The 18007-nt window shown below is 39.6% G+C and overlaps 1 protein-coding gene across 4 annotated transcripts in view; it reads right to left on the bottom strand.

Annotated features, from left to right (window-relative positions):
• The window catches only part of LAMA3 (laminin subunit alpha 3), a 261611-nt gene that overhangs the window by 179966 nt on the left and 63638 nt on the right, over positions 1 to 18007 (bottom strand). For all 4 annotated transcript variants that reach the window (XM_078347895.1, XM_035270754.3, XM_078347896.1 and 1 more), the window contains exons 7-8: positions 15590 to 15705; positions 10501 to 10619 (exon numbers count right to left, since the gene is read on the bottom strand). In XM_078347895.1, coding sequence (XP_078204021.1) covers positions 10501 to 10619; positions 15590 to 15705 — 235 coding nt within the window. The remainder of the gene's footprint in view (positions 1 to 10500; positions 10620 to 15589; positions 15706 to 18007) is intronic.

The following is an 18007-nucleotide window of genomic DNA, read 5'->3' as shown; positions in this document are numbered from 1 at the left end:
AAACAGTTTGGGGCCAGGCACAGTGGCTGACTCCTGTAAATCCAGCACTTTGGGAGGCAGAGGCAGGTGGACCACTTGAGGCCAGGAGTTCACGACCAGCCTGGCTAATGTGGCAAAACCCTATCTCTACTTAAAAAAAAAAAATTAGCCGAGCATGGTAGTGCATGCTCATAATCCCAGTTACTTGGGAGGCTGAGGTATGAGAATTGCTTGAGCCCAGGAGGCAGAGATTGCAGTGAGCTGGGATCACACCACTGTACTCCAGCCTGGGTGACAAAGTAAGACTGTACAAGCTAAAAGGAAGGGCAGGGAAGGGAAGGGCAAGGGGAAGAGGAAGGGGAAGGGGAAGGGGAAGGGGAAGGGGAAGGGGAAGGGGAAGGGGAAGGGGAAGGGGAAGGGAAGGGAGGAGGGAGGGAGGAATTTCTCTAGCTGGAATTCAGTATTTGTTTACAGTTTTTTTCTTTGGCTATAAAGTTTATAAGTGCAAAAAACTACAAGTGCAAAATTATTAATTGTGCATCCACTGAGCCAGGACAAACGCATAAATCTGTGAAACCCAATTCCTTATCTAGATATAAAACAACATCATTACCCCCAAAGTTCCCCTTTCCCCTTCCCAGTAATCCCCATCACCAACTCTTCAGAGTCAACCACAGTTCTGATTTTCTCCACTACTACTTTTACATGTTTCAGAATTTCATTTAAAGGGTCCTGATACTTTCATGTGGCTTTTTTTTTTTAGTTGTTATTCACTCAGCGTAATGTTTTTAAGATTCTTGCACATTGTTGCATGAATCAGTAGTTTCTTCCTCTCTGTTGCTCCACAGAATCCCATTCTATAGTTATGCCTGAGTTTCTTCATCCATTCTACTATTGTTGCTTACCTGGGCTATTTTTAGTTGGGACTGTGCATAAAGCTGCTATAACCTTTTTGAAAACAAACATTTCAATTTCTTATGGATAAATGCCTATGAGTGGAAATTGTGAGTCATGGAGTAGGTATATGTTTAGTTTTATCTTTTTTGAATGGCCATTTTCTCAAAGCAGTTGTACCATTCTGCACTGTTATCAACAATGCATGAATAGGTGTGGTTATTCCAAATCCTCACCAAAATTTGTTGTTGTCAGCAATTTTAGTAATAGCCATCCTTTAAAGCTGAGGAAAAAATAGCCATCCTGGGGAGTATGTAGTGGCATGTCATTGTAATTTTATTTGCATTTCTCTGATGACAAATAATGTTATCTCTTTGATGTACATTTATTGGCCATTAATATATCTACTTTTGTCAAGTAGCTATTCAAATAATTTAAAGTATTTTTTTTGAGTTGTCTTTTTATAACTGAGCTGTGGAAGTTCTTTATATATCCCGGATACCAACCACTTGTCAGATTTCTGTTTTGTGAATATTTTCTGTCTGTGACCTGCCTATTCATTTTTTTAATAGCATGTTTTGTTTTGAGCAGAAGTTTTAAATTTTGATAAAATCTAAATTGTCTGTTTTTCATGGTTATTGCTTTTTGTGATGTAAGAAAACTTAACACAGCCTCAAATCACAAAGATATAATTCTATATCAATTTAATTTTTGTGTATGACTTGAGGTAGGGGGGTCAGGTTTTTTGTTTTTTTTTTGTATAGGTATCCAGTTATCTGAAAACCATTTGCTTAGCAGTCCTCCCACTGAATTTCTCTGGTGTTTTTTATCAAAAACCGAATGTCAGGCCAGGTGCAGTGGCTCATGCTCACAATCCTAACACTATGGGAGGCCAAGGCAATAGGATTGCTTGAGGGCAGGAGTTCAAGACCAGCCTGGGCAACATAGCAAGATCCTATCTCAAAAAAAATGAAAAAAACGTGTTTAAATTAGGCATTACAGTCCATGTCTCTAATCCTAGCTAATTGGGAAGCTGAGGCAGAAGGACTGATTGAGCCCAGGAGTCTGAGGCTGCAATGAACTATGATCACAGCACTGCACTCCATCTTGGGTTACAGAATAAGACCCTATCTCTGAAAAAAAAAAGAAAGAAAGAAAGAAAGAAAAAATCAAATATCTTTATAACCTTGGGTCTGTTTTTGCTCTCTCCATTCTGCTACATTGATCTTTTTCTATCCTTATGTCAATATCACACTACAGCGTTTCCATTACTGTAGCTTTATAGTTACTATTGAAGTAAGATAACAGAAGCCCCCCAGCTTCATTCTGCTTTTTTAAGAAAACTTTGGATAGTCTAGGACATTTACATATCCGCATAGATTTTAGAATCCACTTGGCAACTTCTATCCAAAAACCTGCATTAAATAAATTTGGGGAGATCAACCTGGGGAGAATTAACATGTTACAATATTGAGTTTTCCAATCCATAAACATGTCATACCTTTCTGTTTATTTAGGTCTTTCTAGATTTCTCTCAGCAGTTATTTTCGTTTTAGTGTAGAAATCTTGCATGTCTTTTGTTAAATGTATTCCTAAGTATTTCAGGTTATTTGACAATATTTTAAACTACATTTTTACATTTTCCTATTGTTTGCTGCTAGCATATAATATATAATTAATTTTTATGTTATCCTTGTATCCTGCAATCTTACTAAATTCATTTATTAGTACTAGTAGTTGTTTTATGTATTCCTTAGGATTTTCTATATAAAACATCACATCATCTGAAAATAGACATAGTTTTACTTCTTCCTTTCCAATCTAAGTGTCTCTTATTTCTTTTTCCTGCCTTATTGCAATGGTTAGGATCTCCAGGGCATTGTTTAACAGAAATGGTGATTGCCTTGTTCCCAGTATTTCAAAGAAAAAAGTTCAATATTTTACCACTAATAGGGTGTTAGGTGTAGGGTTTCCATAAATGCCCTTTATCAGATTACAGAAATTCACTTCTATTCCTAGTTTGCTAAAAGTTTTTATTATAAAATAGGTATCAATTTTGTTTAATGGTATTTCACAATTGTTCTCCTTTATTCTTTTAATATGATAAATTACAGAGATTGATGTTTCAATGTTCAATCAACCTATTTTTCTGAGATAAATCTTACTCTTCATAATGTATTATATTTATTATATGTTGCTGGGTTTGTTTTTCATATTTTTGAGTCTATGATCTTCATAACAGATGTTGGTCAACTATTTTCTTTTACATGGTGTTTCCCAAGTTTTGGTATTAAGGTTATGCTGGCCTCATCAAACAAGTTGTGAAGTGCTTTCCCCTCTGTTTTCTGAAAGAACTTGTATAAGATTAATGTTGTTTCATCCTTAAATGTTTAGTAGAATTCACCAGTAAAACCATCTGGGCCTGGAATTTTCTTTGTCAGAAAATTTTCATAATGAATTTAATTTCTTTCACAGATAATGGGGCTATTCAGATGTTCTACTTCATCTTGTATCAGTTTTAGTAAGTTATAGTTTTCAAGAATGTAACCATTTAATCTAGGTTGTCAATTCTGTGTTCACAGTATTATTTTATTTTCCTTTTAACATCTATAGCTGGTAGCCACTGTAGTAACACACCACTTTTCTATTTGATGTTGCTAATTTGTAATCTGTCTTCTTTCTTGATCACAATAATTGGGAGTTTATTAATTTTGATGACCTTTTCAAAAGCCAGCTTTTGGCTTTATTGATTTTCTCTATGGTTTACCTCTTTTCTCTTTTGTTGAATTCTTTCCTCTTTGTTAAATTTTGCTGAATGTATTGTTTTCTTCCTTCTATTTACTTTGGGTTTACTTTGGTCTTCTTTTACCAGCTTCTTAAGGTAGAACCTTTGGATATTGATTTTAGCCTTTTTCCTAACATAAGCTTAGAGCTGTGAATTTCCCTTTAAGTACTACTTAGTTGCATCCAACAAATTTTGATGTGTAATGTTTTCATTATTATCTAATTTGAAATATTTTCTAATTTCCCTTCTAACTTCTTTGACCATGGTTTATTTAGAAGTGTCTTGTTTCAAATGTTAGTATTTTCCTAGTCATCTTACTCCTGTGGATTTCTAATTTAATTCTACTTTGACCAGAGAACATGCTATATATGACTTCAATCATTTTCAATGGAATGAGGTTTGCATTATGGTCAGACTTGTATAATAGTCTATCTTGGTGAATGCTTCATATGCACATGAAATGAATATATAATTTTCAGTTGTCAGGTGTACTGTTCTGTAAGTATTGATTAAAGTAAAGTGTATAATGGTGTTGCTCAGATCACGTCTTTGCTGATTTTTGGTCCAGTTTTATAAATTGCCAACAGGATGGTATTTAAATCTCCAACTATGATTATAGAGTTGTCTATTTTCCCCTCTAATTCTATCAAATTTTGCTTCATGTATTTTAAAGCTTTATTATTAGATGCAAACACACTTATGATTACTATGTCTCCCTGATGACTTTACTCTTTTAGCATTATGAAATGTCTCTATCTGTGTTCATGCTTTTGTCTTAAAGGCTATTTTACCTGCTATTAATATTTTTACTCTATTCTTTTAATGTTTATTGTTTACATAGTATATTTTTTCCATTCATTTACTTTCAACCTGTCTTTATATTTCAAGGTAAGCCCTTTTAAACAATATAGTTGAGTCTTAGTTTTTTATTCATTCTTATTGCTTCTGCCTTTGAATTGGAATGTTTAGTCCATTAATATTTAATGTATTCTTGATATGGCTGGAGTTAGGTCCACCACTATTTGTATATATTTTCTGTTTGGGTCTGGTGTGTATGTGTATGTGTGTGTGTGTGTATGGTTCTGTGTGTGTGGGTATGTGTGTGTGTATGCACGCACACATGCATGTGCATGAATTTCATCCCTGTTCCTCCTTTAACTCTTTTTTGGATTATTTGAATGTTTTTAAAATTACATGTAAATGTATATATTGGCTTTTTAGCTATATCTCTTTGCATTATTTTGTCAGCAGTTGTTTTAGGGACTACAATATATATTGCTCACATCTCACAGAATTAGAGTCAATATTGTATTATTTTATGAAAATTATAGAAACTTTGAGTTCCTATACGTCCTCCTTATTCTTTATGCTATTGTTGCATATGTATCATATTTACGTGCATTTTATAAATTTCATGAGACAATGCCATAAATTTTGTTGTAAGCAGCCCTACATATTCTAATTTTTTCCACCTATATTGAAGTATTATTGAACAAAATTTTTTTTATTTTCCTTTTCCGTTATTTATTCTCTCTTCTAAAACACTCACAAATAGGGATGAGTAAAAGAAAATAATTGCAGATCATTGTATTACCATAAAAGGGCAGAGATTTGGAAATAAAGAGGGGTTGGGAAGGTAGGTAGTTTTCTAAAATTCTTTCTTTTTAAAAAATTTCAACTTTAATTTTAGATTCAGGGGATACATGTGCAGATTTGTTACCTGGATATATTGCATGATGCTCAGTTTTGGTGTATGACTGATCCTGTCACCCAGTTATTGAGCACGGTACTCAACAAGTAGTTTTTCCAACCTTTGCTCCCCTCCTTCCTTCTCCTCTCTAGTAGCCCCCAGTGTCTATTGTTGCCTCCTTTATGTCCATGAGTACCCAATGTTTAACTCCCACTTATAGGTGAGAACATGTGGCATTTGGTTTTCTGGTTTTTCATTAATTTGTTTAGGATAATGACCTCCAGCTGTATCCATGCTGCTGCAAAGATATGATTTTATTTTTTTCATCTCTGTGTAATATTTCATGGTACAGATGTACCATTTCTTTATCAGATTCACTCCTGATAGGCACCAAGGCTGATTCCATGTCTTTGTTATTGTAAATAATGCTCCAATGAGCATATGAGTGCATATGTCTTTTTGGTGTAATAATTTATTTCTTTTGGATGTATGCCAAGTAATAGGATTACTAAATTGAATGGTAGTTTTAAGTTCTTTGAGAACTCTCCAAACTGCTTTCCACAGTGGCTAAAATAATTTACACTGCCAGCATCAATGTATAGGTATTCTCTTTTCTCTGCAACCTGTCCAGCACCTGTTGTTTCTTGACTTTTTAATAATAGCCATTCTAGCTGGTGGGAGATGGTATCTCACTGTGGTTTTGATGTGCATTTCTGTGATGATTAGTGATATGGAGCATTTTTTCATATGTTTGTTGGCCACTTGTATGTCTTCTGCTGCAAAGTGTGTGTTCATGTCTTTTGACCATTTTTTAATGGAGTTATTTGTTTTTTGCTTGCTGAACTGTTTAAGTTCCTTATAGATTCTGAATATTAGACCTTTGTCTGATGCAGTTTGCAAATATCTTCTCCCATTCAGTAGGCTGTCTGTTTACTCTGTTGATAGTTTCTTTTGCAGTGTAGAAGCTCTTCAGTTTAATTAGGTCCCATTTGTCAATTTTTGGTTTTGTTGAAATTGCTTTTGAGGACTTAGTCATAAATTATTTCCCAAGGCCAATGTCCAGAATGGTGTTTCCTAGGTTTTTCTTCTAGGATTCTTAAAGTTTGAGGTCTTGCCTTTAAATCTTTAGATGATCTTGAGTTAACTTTTGTATAATATATGGTGAAAGGTAGGGGTTCAGTTTCATTTTTCTGCACATGGAGAGCCAGCTATGGCAGCACCATTTATTAAATAGAAAGTCCTTTCCTCGCTAGGTGCAGTAGCTCATGCCTATAATCCCAGCACTTTGGGAGGCTGAGGTGAGTGGATCACCTGGGGTCAGGAGTTTGAGACCAACCTGGCCAACATGGTGAAACCCTGTGTTGGGATCCCAACTGTGTGAATATTTGCAAAGCGAATTTCACAATACGGATGGTTTTGAGCCCAGACACAGGGACGCCTGAAAGAGGGAAGTTGAGATAACGTTGAGTCAGGGACAGACAAAAGAGAATCTGGTTAAAAGATAATCAGATGATTGAAACCAGGAACACCTGCAGTCTGAGGAACAATGTCTGGTTAAGTTTCGTGATCACAAGGGATTTCCATTACCTTTTACGACCATTGATTATGTATCTGTTTGTGTAGGGCATGTGATGTATAGATCTGCATTTCCCCTTGCAATGCAGAGGCTGGAAAACCAGAGCCTGGAAAAATGTATATAATCCTAGCCTTTGAGAAATAAAGTTGCTTTTGGAGCATTATCTCTTTCAGCCCTCCTGACCCCACTTTACTGTCTCCTTTTATTTTCTTGCGCACCCCCCACTCAGGTTGGAATCCTCTTGCTGGACAAGAATTCCCTTCAGAACCCTGTCTCTACTAGTAATAAAAAATTAGCCAGGTGTGGTGGCACGCACCTGTAATCCCAGATACTCCAGAGGCTGAGGCAGGAGACTTGCTGGAACCTGGGAGGCAGAGGTTGCAATGAGCTGTGATTGCACCACTGCACTCCAGCCTGAGTGACAGAGCAAGACTCCATCTCAAAAACAGTCCTTTCCTCATTGCTTATTTTTTTCAACTTCGTTGAAGATCAGATGGCTGTAGGTGTGTGGCTTTATTTTTGAGTTCTGTATTCTGTATAGTTTGAAGTCAGGTAATGTTATGCCTTTGGCTTTGTTCTTGTTGCCTAGGGTTGCTTTGGCTATTTGGGCTCTTTTTTGGTTTCATCTGAATTTTAAAATAGTTTTTTATAGTTTTGTTAAAAATGACAGAAATGGTGTTGAATCTGTAGATTGCTTTGGGCCATTACACTAGTTCTTCAAATACATGAACATGGAATGTTTTTTCATTTGTTTTTGTCATCTGTTATTCCTTTCGGTAGTATTTGTAGTTGTCCTTGCAGAGATCTTTCATCTCCTTGGTTAGATGTATTTCTAGATTTGGGGTATTTTTATTGTTTTTTGCAGTTATTGTAAATGGGATTGTGTTCTTGATTTGGCTCTCAACTTGAACATTACTGGTGTGTAGAAATGCTACTAATTTTTGTACATGATTCGTATCCTAAAACTTCACTGAAGTTGTTGATCAGTTCCAGGAGCCTTCTGGCAGAGTTCTTAAATGTTCTAAGTATAGAATTATATGATTAACAAAGAGAGACAGTTTGACTTTTTCTTTTCATATTTGAATGTCTTTATCTTTTTCTCTCACCTGACTGTTCTGGCTAGGACTTCCAAGAATTTTTTTTTTTAATAGTCTCATTCTGTTACCCAAGTTGGAGTGCAGTGGTGCAATGTCAGCTCACTGCAACCTCTGTCTCCCAGGATCAAGTGATTCTCATGCCTCAGCCTCCCAAGTATCTGGGATTACAGGTGTGCATCACCATGCCCAGCTTATTTTTGTATTTTTTGGTAAAAATAGGGTTTTGCCAGGGTGGTCAGGCTGATCTTGAAATCCTGACCTCAGGTAATCCGCCCACCTTGGCCTCCCAACGTGCTGGGATTACAGGCATGAGCCACTGTGCCTACTCAAAAATTTGCTTTTAAATAGTACTTTATATTTGCCTAGTCATTTACTATACTCTTCCTTTCTTCCCAAAGATCTGAGTTTCCATCTGGTATTACCTCTCTTTAACCTAAATAACTTCCTTTAGCATATCTTGTAGTGTAGGTCTCTTAGGCAATACATTCTCTTAGTTTTATTTTTATCTACCAAACATTTTGCTTTTTGCTTCTTTTATTTATTTATTTATTTTTAATTATAATAGAGATGGGATGTCAACATGTTGGCCAGGCTGGTCTCGAACTCCTGACCTCAGGCGATCCACCCATCTCAGCCTCTCAAAGTGCTGGGATTACAGGCGTGAGCTACCGTGCCCAGCCTTTTGCTTCTTTTTTTTTTTTTGAGACTTGCTCTGTTGTCAGGCTGGAGTGCAGTGGTGCAATCTCTGCTCACTGCAACTTCTGACCCCCTAGTTCAATCAATTCTTCTGCCTCAGCCTCCCAAATAACTGGGATCACGGGCACATGCCACCATGCCCAGCTAATTTTTGTATTTTTTAGTAGAGACAGCGTTCCACCATGTTGGCCACAATGGTCTCGATCTCCTACCTTGTGATCTGCTTCCTGCTTATTTTCACTCTTCAGTGCTTTCAGAACATGTTCTTTGTGGTTTTGTTGTTTATTAGTCTTTTGTATTTTGCTCATAGTTTATCATATGAACCCCCAAAATATGACCCATTCTGAAGAGAAAAGACAATCAATAAGACCAGTCCTCCGTGGAAGGGCTGGGTCTGGCAGCAGCTACTAAACCATAACAGAAGCAGAACCCTTTCCTTGTCCTTTGTTTACCAATATAATATAAAAGTTAATTATGCTGCTAAAATGTACATTCAAAAATTATTAAAATTGTAAATTTTATGTCTATTTCACCACCATAAACATTTTAAAGTTAATTATGCTACCTAAATATCTAACTTAGTAAAAGGCATTTTAAGTTTAAGTTGGAAAACAAATGCAGTGTACCCAAACAAGAGTTCAGTAATTTTTTTTGAGTTCAATAATTTATATATATATATATATATATATATATATGTATATGTAATTTATATATGTATATATATATATTTCTGTAGAGCCACCAGGGAAAAGAAAAGACTACATTGATGGTTTTCTGGAATCACAAAGTTCAAAGCATAATATCACTGAGAGACTGAAGAAGACTAACAAAGTATTCTAAAGACACATTGAAGGGGCTTGATCTTTCATCTGGAGAAAGGATTCTACCTATGCATTCTAGTCCAGTGCTTCTGTAACTTAATATCCACACAAATCACTTGAAGGTCTTGGAGTGCTTAGCCTTATCCTGGTATTTCTCACTTACACACGAAACCTTATGATTTGTAACAAACCTATGACTTATATTTTAATTGTCTGCAATAACAGATGATATAAAAGTATGGAGGGGAGATAAGTGAAGAATGGTGGCTTTCTCTATGGGTATGTAGCCCTGGTTTCACATTAATGGGCATCTCATGTGAAGAATGCCTCTTCAGTGGTAACATTAACAAAACATCTAAAAGAACATAAGAAAGAATGACCATGTAGACCATATTCGTAGACATTTGACAGGACTGTTAATGAATATCTCAATGAAGACATACCCTCCTCTGCCATACACTCCCTTAACTAAACTCCAGTGAAACCAACTGTCCTACAGAAGGGATGAAAAATTAATGTTTCATATTTGATGTCTATGAAAGACATCATTAACTGATCATGATGCATTTCCTCACTGAGTCTCAACTCAGAATCTGTCTGAAAACAGGATGTTGGGTCAGCACTAACATTGATAACTACTTGCCCTCCTATCTTAGAGCTTTTCTATCACAAGATGGATAGCAGCCAGATAAAACATCCAGGAATCCTCCTCTCCATTTAGGCAAAGATCTAAATGGAGAAACTGATCAAAGAAGTATGGGTAAGCATATTTCAGTCTATTTTCCCTACAATCCCTAAATAACATCCTGCTAACAAGGCCTTGTGTGAACAAAAGTGGAGAAATGGTCTCAGAAAACACTTTCGATTGCCTGTCACTTTCTTTACATCTCTTCAGGAGCAGAGCTTACCAAATACTCACACCCCATGACAACACATCCACATTGGTTTAAATAGTGCCTCACCTGACAGTTAATGCAGACCCCTCCACCAGCATAGATGCCCTGGGTGTTCAAGCTTGCCTGCTGCTGCTCAACATCTGGATCATAGTAACAGTCACTAGTATGACCGTGGCAGTTGCATGCTGAAAAAAAGCATACTAAGTCAATATTATCATCATTACTCTCAGATGCTTAGTAAATAGTATTACTGCCAATTGAGCTATGAATAAGTCTATTCCGAAACACCCAGGACACTCATAGTGAAAAATTTTTAGGCACTTTTACACAAAGAGCAGGCTATACTAAGATACAATTTAGAGCTCCTTTCATTTGATCTTCAATGATAGAAGTTTCTCTTAAAAAAAAAAACTACTTGGGGCTGGGCACAGTGACTAACACCTGTAATTCCAGCACTTTGGGAGGCCAAGGGTGGGGCAGGGGAAGATCAAGAGGTCAGGAGTTTGAGACCAGCCTGGCCAATATAGGGAAACCCCATCTCTACTAAAAATTCAAAAATTAGCCAGGCGTAGTGGTGCACGCCTGTAGTTCCAGCTATTTGGGAGGCTGAGGCAGAGGAACCACTTGAACTTGGGAGGCAGAGGTTGCAGTGAGCCCAGATCACGCCACTGCACTCCAGCCTGGGTGACAGAGCAAGACTCTGTCTAAAAAAAAAAAAAACCTACTTGGGAGGCTGAGGCAGGAGAATCCTTGAAAACGTGATGCAGATGTTGCAGTAAGCCAAGATCATGCCACTGCACTTCAGCCTGGGCGACAGAGGGAGACTCCATTTCCACCCCCTACCCTCCACACCCCCAACCAAAAAAAAGGTATATAATCATAACAAAGGAAGATACATTGAAATGCAGGAGCACTGCCCAAGGCAACTTAGAAGCGTGTCCTGGGCACAGCTATCCTCATTTTGGTTCACGTAAACTTTTTTTTGTGTGTGTGAGACTTGTTGTCGCCCAGGCTGCAGTGCAATGGCATGATCTTGGCTCACTGCCACTTCTGCCTCCTGGGTTCAACCCACCTCAGCCTCCTGAGGACTACAGGCACCAGCCACCAAGCCTGATTAACTTTTGTATTTTTAGTAGAGATGAGGTTTTGCTATGTTAGCCAGACCAGTCTCGAACTCCTGACCTCAAGTGACCCGCCCACCTCAGCCTCCCAAAGTACTGGAATTACAGGTATGAGCCACCGTGCCCAGCAGTTAAGTAAACTTTTTAAAATTGTATTTTATGTCACAGCTTCTTCCTTTAGGTCAACAACTTGAATAATATATTTATTTTATTTTATTTACTTTTGCAACGGGGTCTCAACTGTCACCCAGATGGAGTGTAGTGGTGTGGTCATGGCTCACTGCAGTCTCAACTGCCTGAGCTCTAGTAATCCTCCCATCTCAGTCTCTCAAGTAGCTGGGACCACAGACATGTGCCACCATGATCAGCCAATGTTTAATTATTTGTAGAGACAAGGTCTCACTGTGTTGTCCAGGCTGATTTCAAACACCTGGGCTCAGGCGATCCTCCTGCCTTGGCCACCCAAAGTGCGATTGCAGGCATGAGCCACCACACCCAGCAATATATTTATTTTAGTTGGCATTTTTCTTATCTCATTGCAATTAAACACTAACATTATTTATTACTGTGAAAGACTAATATGTAGCTCTAATTTTTCCCGTAACAACTAATGTATTTAAAGAGCATTAATTCAAATTTTTTGTATAATCTTTGTTTTATTGTGTCTTTATTTCACCAGCATGTTTTACACATAAAAAATTCAATAAAATAAAATTTCACTGTCAAAAAAATATACATCAAAATGCCAGTTAAACTTAATGCACAAAGAGAGTATTATTACTACCACTATTACTACTACTAACAATAGTAATTGAGCTCTTAACACTCTGTGAAAAGTGGTTTACATGAATTATCTCATTTAATCTGCACAGCAACTCTCTCAAGTAGGGACCATTATCCCTATAGCCCAGATTGGAAAGCTGAGGCTTAGAGAGGTTAAGGAATATGCCCATTGTTACATAGCTCACAGGTCGGAGAGGCAGAATTCTGACCTGCCTTTGTTTGACTGCAGAACGTATGCTCAGCCAATACTCTAGACCTTTCATTTCAACACTCTGTGGTAGTCAACTGGGAATAATCTCAATGTTTAATTGCAGGGGAATGGCTAAGCAAGCAACACTACATTTGCTTGACTCTAAGTTCTATGACAGCCAGGGCTGTGTTTTGTCTGCAATAGAGCATAGTTCTCAGCACACAGTGGGTACTCAACAAACACTGGTCAGATTGAAACAAAACTCTGCACCATCAAAAATGATGTCGAAGCATTTTTAATGATTGGGAAAATATGGGGAAATATCTATAAATACCAAGTAAAAAAAATTAGAATATAAAATTATGTAGATTATATAATCAACTATTTAAATATACTAACAAAATATTAATAGTAGCTCTCTGCTATGGTCTGAATGCTTGTGTCCCACCCAAATTCATAGTTGAAACCTAATCACCAGTTATTAGGAGATGGCCCTCTGGGAGGTGATAAGTGCCCTTATCAAAGAGGCCCGAAGAGCTGCCTTGCCCCTTCCACCAAGTAAGGACACAGCAAGAAAGTGGGATCTATGAACCAGAAAGTAGGCCCTTACCAGACCCTGAATCTGCTGGTGGCTTGATCCTGGATTTGCCACCCTCCAGAACTTTGAGGCTATTGTTTATAAGGTACCCAGATGTTACAGCAGCTGAACAGACTAAGGTACTCTGTTGAAGTAGTTCAATTCTTGGTGATTTTACTTTATATATATATTTTTAAATTGCCAAGTTATCTACATATATCAAATAATATATGATACTTCTAAAATTACAAAGTATAATTTAAAACTCATTTGGGATTTTCATCAATGTCAAGATGAAAAAGATTAAACATGAGTAAAACTCTTATTCTTTCTCAGGCAGACCATCTATTCATTATATTCCAATTAGATTGAAATTTCTAAGTCTCATTAGTAATTTGTATGTTTTAATCAATTTCCCAGGTGAAGGAAGATTTAATTAGATATTACACAAATTACCCTATAAACTTGTAAAACAGGCTAAATGCTTTCTTACCTTCATGTTTTCTCTATGGTGCCATGATTTTAAAAATTCAAGGCTTTTATATCTACTACATCAGTCACTTCTTAAGTCTGTTTATTTTGAACTGCATATTTCAAATGGAATTTAGAAATGGATCCTGATGGGTCTGACTTCCATGCACTATTTTTGTAACTTTTAACCATTTGATACATTTTAAAAGGATAAAAACTTATTAAAGGAAATTTAAATTTTTTTCACATGTTTTGGAGTAAAGCATGTTATTTACAAAGAGTTCCATTACTCTGGAAAACTAGTCAAGTAGCAAGTATTGGAATTCATGTAATAACAGTTATCCAATCAAAAATATTCTAAATCGGTGTTTGAAAGCAGCAGAAGAAACAACCCCTGATTATTTTTATGATATCTTTTTCTCTCTCTGGTCCCCTCATCTGGGGTGAGGAATAGGGAAGTCATTGAGAGGGAACTAATTAGCGGTGACTACAAAGTGAGACAGCCATCTGAGTAACATCTGGGACTCAGAAATGTGCCAAAGCCTTTGCCTAAGATGGCCTCAAGACCTTCCCAGAACTTTATCATCTCTGAAAACTCCCTGGAAGACCACTGGAAACATCTTTTACATAAGTTTACTGGCCATAAGAGATCATCAGTCCTATCTCTTCATAGTGACAAAAAATATTTTGTCAAGAAGTATAAAGTCCTATAATCCCCGTACTTTGGGAGGCCAAGACAGGCAAATCACAAGAGGCCAGGAGTTCAAAACCAGCCTGGCCAACATGGTGAAACCCCATCTCTACTAAAAATACAAACAAAATTGGCTGGGCATGGTGGCAGCTGCCTATAATCCCAGCTACTGGGGAGACTGAGGCAGGAAAACTGCTTGAACCCAGTAGATGGAGGTTGCAGTGAAAGAAATGTTTTCTGCAACTGGAATAAATATGTAGCTTCCCAAGAAGATTGATTTAGAAGAAAATCTATAGTTGGATGTCTTAAGGTTTGTTTATTAAAAATAACAGTTGTCGGTCAGGTACAGTGGCTCAAGCCTGTAATCCCAGCACTTTGGGAGGTGGAGGCAAGCAGATCACATCAGGAGTTTGAGACTAGCTTGACCAACATGGAGAAACCTGTTGACCAGCCTGGGCAACAAGAGCAAAAACTCTGTCTCAAAGTATAAAATAAAAAATAACAGTTGTCTTTTTTTTTTTCAGACAGGAACTTATTCTTTCACCCAGGCTGGAGTGCAGTGGCAGGATCAGAGCTCACTGTAACCTCAAACTCTTGGGCTCAAGCCATCCTCACACCTCCGCCTCCCAAGTAGCTAGAAGAAAGGTATGCACCACCACCTCTGGCTAATTTTTGCACTGTTTGTAGACAGAGCCTCATTATGTTGTCCAGGCTGGTCTCCAACTCCCGGCCTCAAGCAATCCTCCCACCTTTGCCTCCCAAAGTGCTGGCAGCCACCACATCAGGCCTAAAAAAAAATAACATCTTTCTTACTTTATGTCACACTGTTACAAAGAGTCTCCCATCTTTTTTTCTTCCTTCTCTGTCCCCTCCATCCTCCTCAATCCTACCACGTTATACTCCCCAGCCCTCCATGCTCCTTCAGTACTCCCAGCTCCCTCTTCAGACTCAATCTTGCCATCTGCTCTGGACTTCGGTCCTCAAAATAGTTGATTCCTCCCCAGTATCACATCCTATGATATGGAGAAGGGGTTAAAATTTGATAGTGGCTGCATCATATTTATGACTGCTAAAAAGAGAGGCCAACATATTAAAGCACTGAGCCCATCATGCCCAGTCATCATGACTGTTCTTTTGCTTCTCATATGCACATCTGAATTCAGAGGAGGGCACTTTTCCTTCCAGTCTGTGAGTTTTTCTTACAAAAAGAAAAAAGACAGACCTGAGCTCCTAAGACTGACATGACCCCAGCCTCTTCACTAGCATGGAGAAAACAGCCTCTTCACTAGCATGGAGAAGGCCACATGTAGCCCCATACCCACCTTCACACTCGTGGCTCTGCTCCCACGCAGCGGGCTGCCAGCGCCTCTGATTGTACCCCGTGCAGCAGTGATCACACGTCTCCCCACAGGTGTGATGCTGGCATTCACACCGAAACCTGGGCATGTGGGCGAAGTGCATCTTAGTTATTGAAAAGTTTTGATGAGGATCAGTTGATCCTGTATGTGCGAAACTGACACACGAGTCATCACGGTCATCCCTGCCACCATTCATTGAGGAATTAGGAGAACACAACACTTTGCAAGTATTATTTCAAGCCTCCCATATCCTGCTTATTGTCTCCATTTTACAGATGGTGAGACTAAGATTAGAGGTTATTAAGACACCTGCCAAAGGTCAGGCAGTGATAAATGTAGAGCCAGACTTCTGACTTCAGCTTGACTCTGGGGCCCCAGCTCTGTCTTCTCTATCCCATTGTTACCATAAATGAGCATGAGCACTCAAGTGCTGGGTTTACTGAGGTGTTAAGTATCACACCTGCACAAAGATCTGGAGTCCTGCGAACAAGATCTGCTCAAGTTTCTTGCTCTCAACCTGTGGTCATGCCCAGAGATTTACCCAATTCAAGAGCCAGCTGCTAATAAGATCCCAGAGGGCTCTGCTTCCAGAGGCTGCACCAGCTCCATCACAGGGCCAAAAGCTGAGACCACTCAGCAAGGCAAAGGGTTAAAAATCTCAGTTCAAAGGGGTGTACATCTGCCTTCACATTCCAAGTTAAAATGAAATTGTTTCAGCCTTGGTTTTGGATTGGAACTCCAAGCTTTGAGCTCCATCCTTCCTTGTTTGAAAACCATTCAAAACCATTGTCCAGCCCCAGGGTGATTCTGTCCTGCACAGCTGTCTCTGGGGCAGGAGTCGTTCCTCTCAGTCAGCCTTGTCTCTCACCTAAGGGCGTGCCACCACCCCAAAGAAGATTTGATGGATGAGCCCCCTGAAGCCTCAGAACTATCTTTTTGTCAACTGCTGGGGGGGAGCTGGAGCGTAGCCAAGCAGGGCCTGGTGGCAGTGAGGGAGGGGGCTAGGGAGGAGGAGGGGGCTGGGGAGGAGGAGGGGGAGAGGAGGGGTTGGAGGAGGGAATCCTGCTGCAGCTGGGGATGCTGGAGAGCACTAAGCAGGCTGGAGGTCTGAGGGAGTGGGAAGAGGGGCTGGATCTGGAACAATGGGAGCCAGGAGGGAGCCAGGGGGCGTGAAGGGGTGGGAAGATGGCCTGAAGTGCCTGGAGCATGAGCCAGGCGAGGCCCAGGGCCTGAGGTAAGGTGGAACCAGCCTGCCCAAAAGTTCTGGTTGCCTGGGGTAGGCCTCAGAGCAGCCATGGTGGTTTTCCTAGGGGCATGCGTCCTGGCGCATGGTAGGCTTCTAATTCCGGGCTGGGTTGGTCCAGGAAGCTGGGTGCGTGGGGAAGCACCCACCTCCCTGTAGGAGGAGGGCCTGGCGTTGTTCTCCAGTCCCCAGGCCTCAGAGTCTGGAGCTGCCAGACCCAGAATTTACCCGGGTGCTTCAGCCAGTTACTGAGGTGAGGCGGGGCCAGGGCAAGAAGGGGGAATCAGGGAGGCTCCCAGGGGACTGAGGAGGCCACCACCACTGACAGCACATAGTCACCAAGTGGTTGGGGAAGGGCTGGGTGCAGGCTCCACGTCTGGGGCTCCCCAGAGTCCTGGCACTCCCGAGCCTGGGATGCTGTGGCTCAGGTGAAGTGGGCTGGTAGCACCAGGATTCTGGAGTTCTTGTCCAGTGCTTACAACATCTACTGTGAGGGCAGCTCTCAGTTTTGGAGCCTCTTTTCTGTCTCACTGTGATAGGTGGACCTTGCCCCACTTTGTGGATGACCGTACTGGTGCTCAGAGATAAACTCACTTAACAAAAGCTGCGACTGTAGGCAAGGAGACTAAATCTAAACCAAGATGCTTGACTCCACAGCTGGTGCTTTGTGAATATTGTGAATATGAAGGAGGCTTTGGGCTTTGGTTGTTTTTTTTGTGGGGGGGGGGTTGGGCAGGGGTGTCTCTGCATGCCGCCATTTGTGCTGCATTGAGTAAACAGCTTTTTTTTTAAATATGAAAAACATGCAGTGTTCAGTTTGAGTCAAATAAAGACCTGAGACTATTTAAAAGAAACCTTGTCTAAGAGGCTCTTGGCTGTGCCTGTAGGGATCCCATCACCTCTTCTCTAAGGGAAGGTGGTGTGGCATATATTCAGTTGTATTCCCAAGAGAAGGTGTCATCACTCTCCATATTGACTGCCTGCTAAAGCACATGTGCATAGATCCACCTGGCAGCACAGAACAACTGGCATCCAAATGGAGTCTTGTTAGAGAGACAATTTCAGCACATTGCCCATTAAACATTTGGCATTAGCTGGACTACAATATTATTTAGGGAAGATTGCTTCAAGAACATGTA

Source organism: Callithrix jacchus, chromosome 13, assembly GCF_049354715.1.
Source record: "Callithrix jacchus isolate 240 chromosome 13, calJac240_pri, whole genome shotgun sequence".
Taxonomy (NCBI): domain Eukaryota; kingdom Metazoa; phylum Chordata; class Mammalia; order Primates; family Cebidae; genus Callithrix; species Callithrix jacchus.
This window is presented reverse-complemented; position numbering and strand designations above follow the sequence as displayed.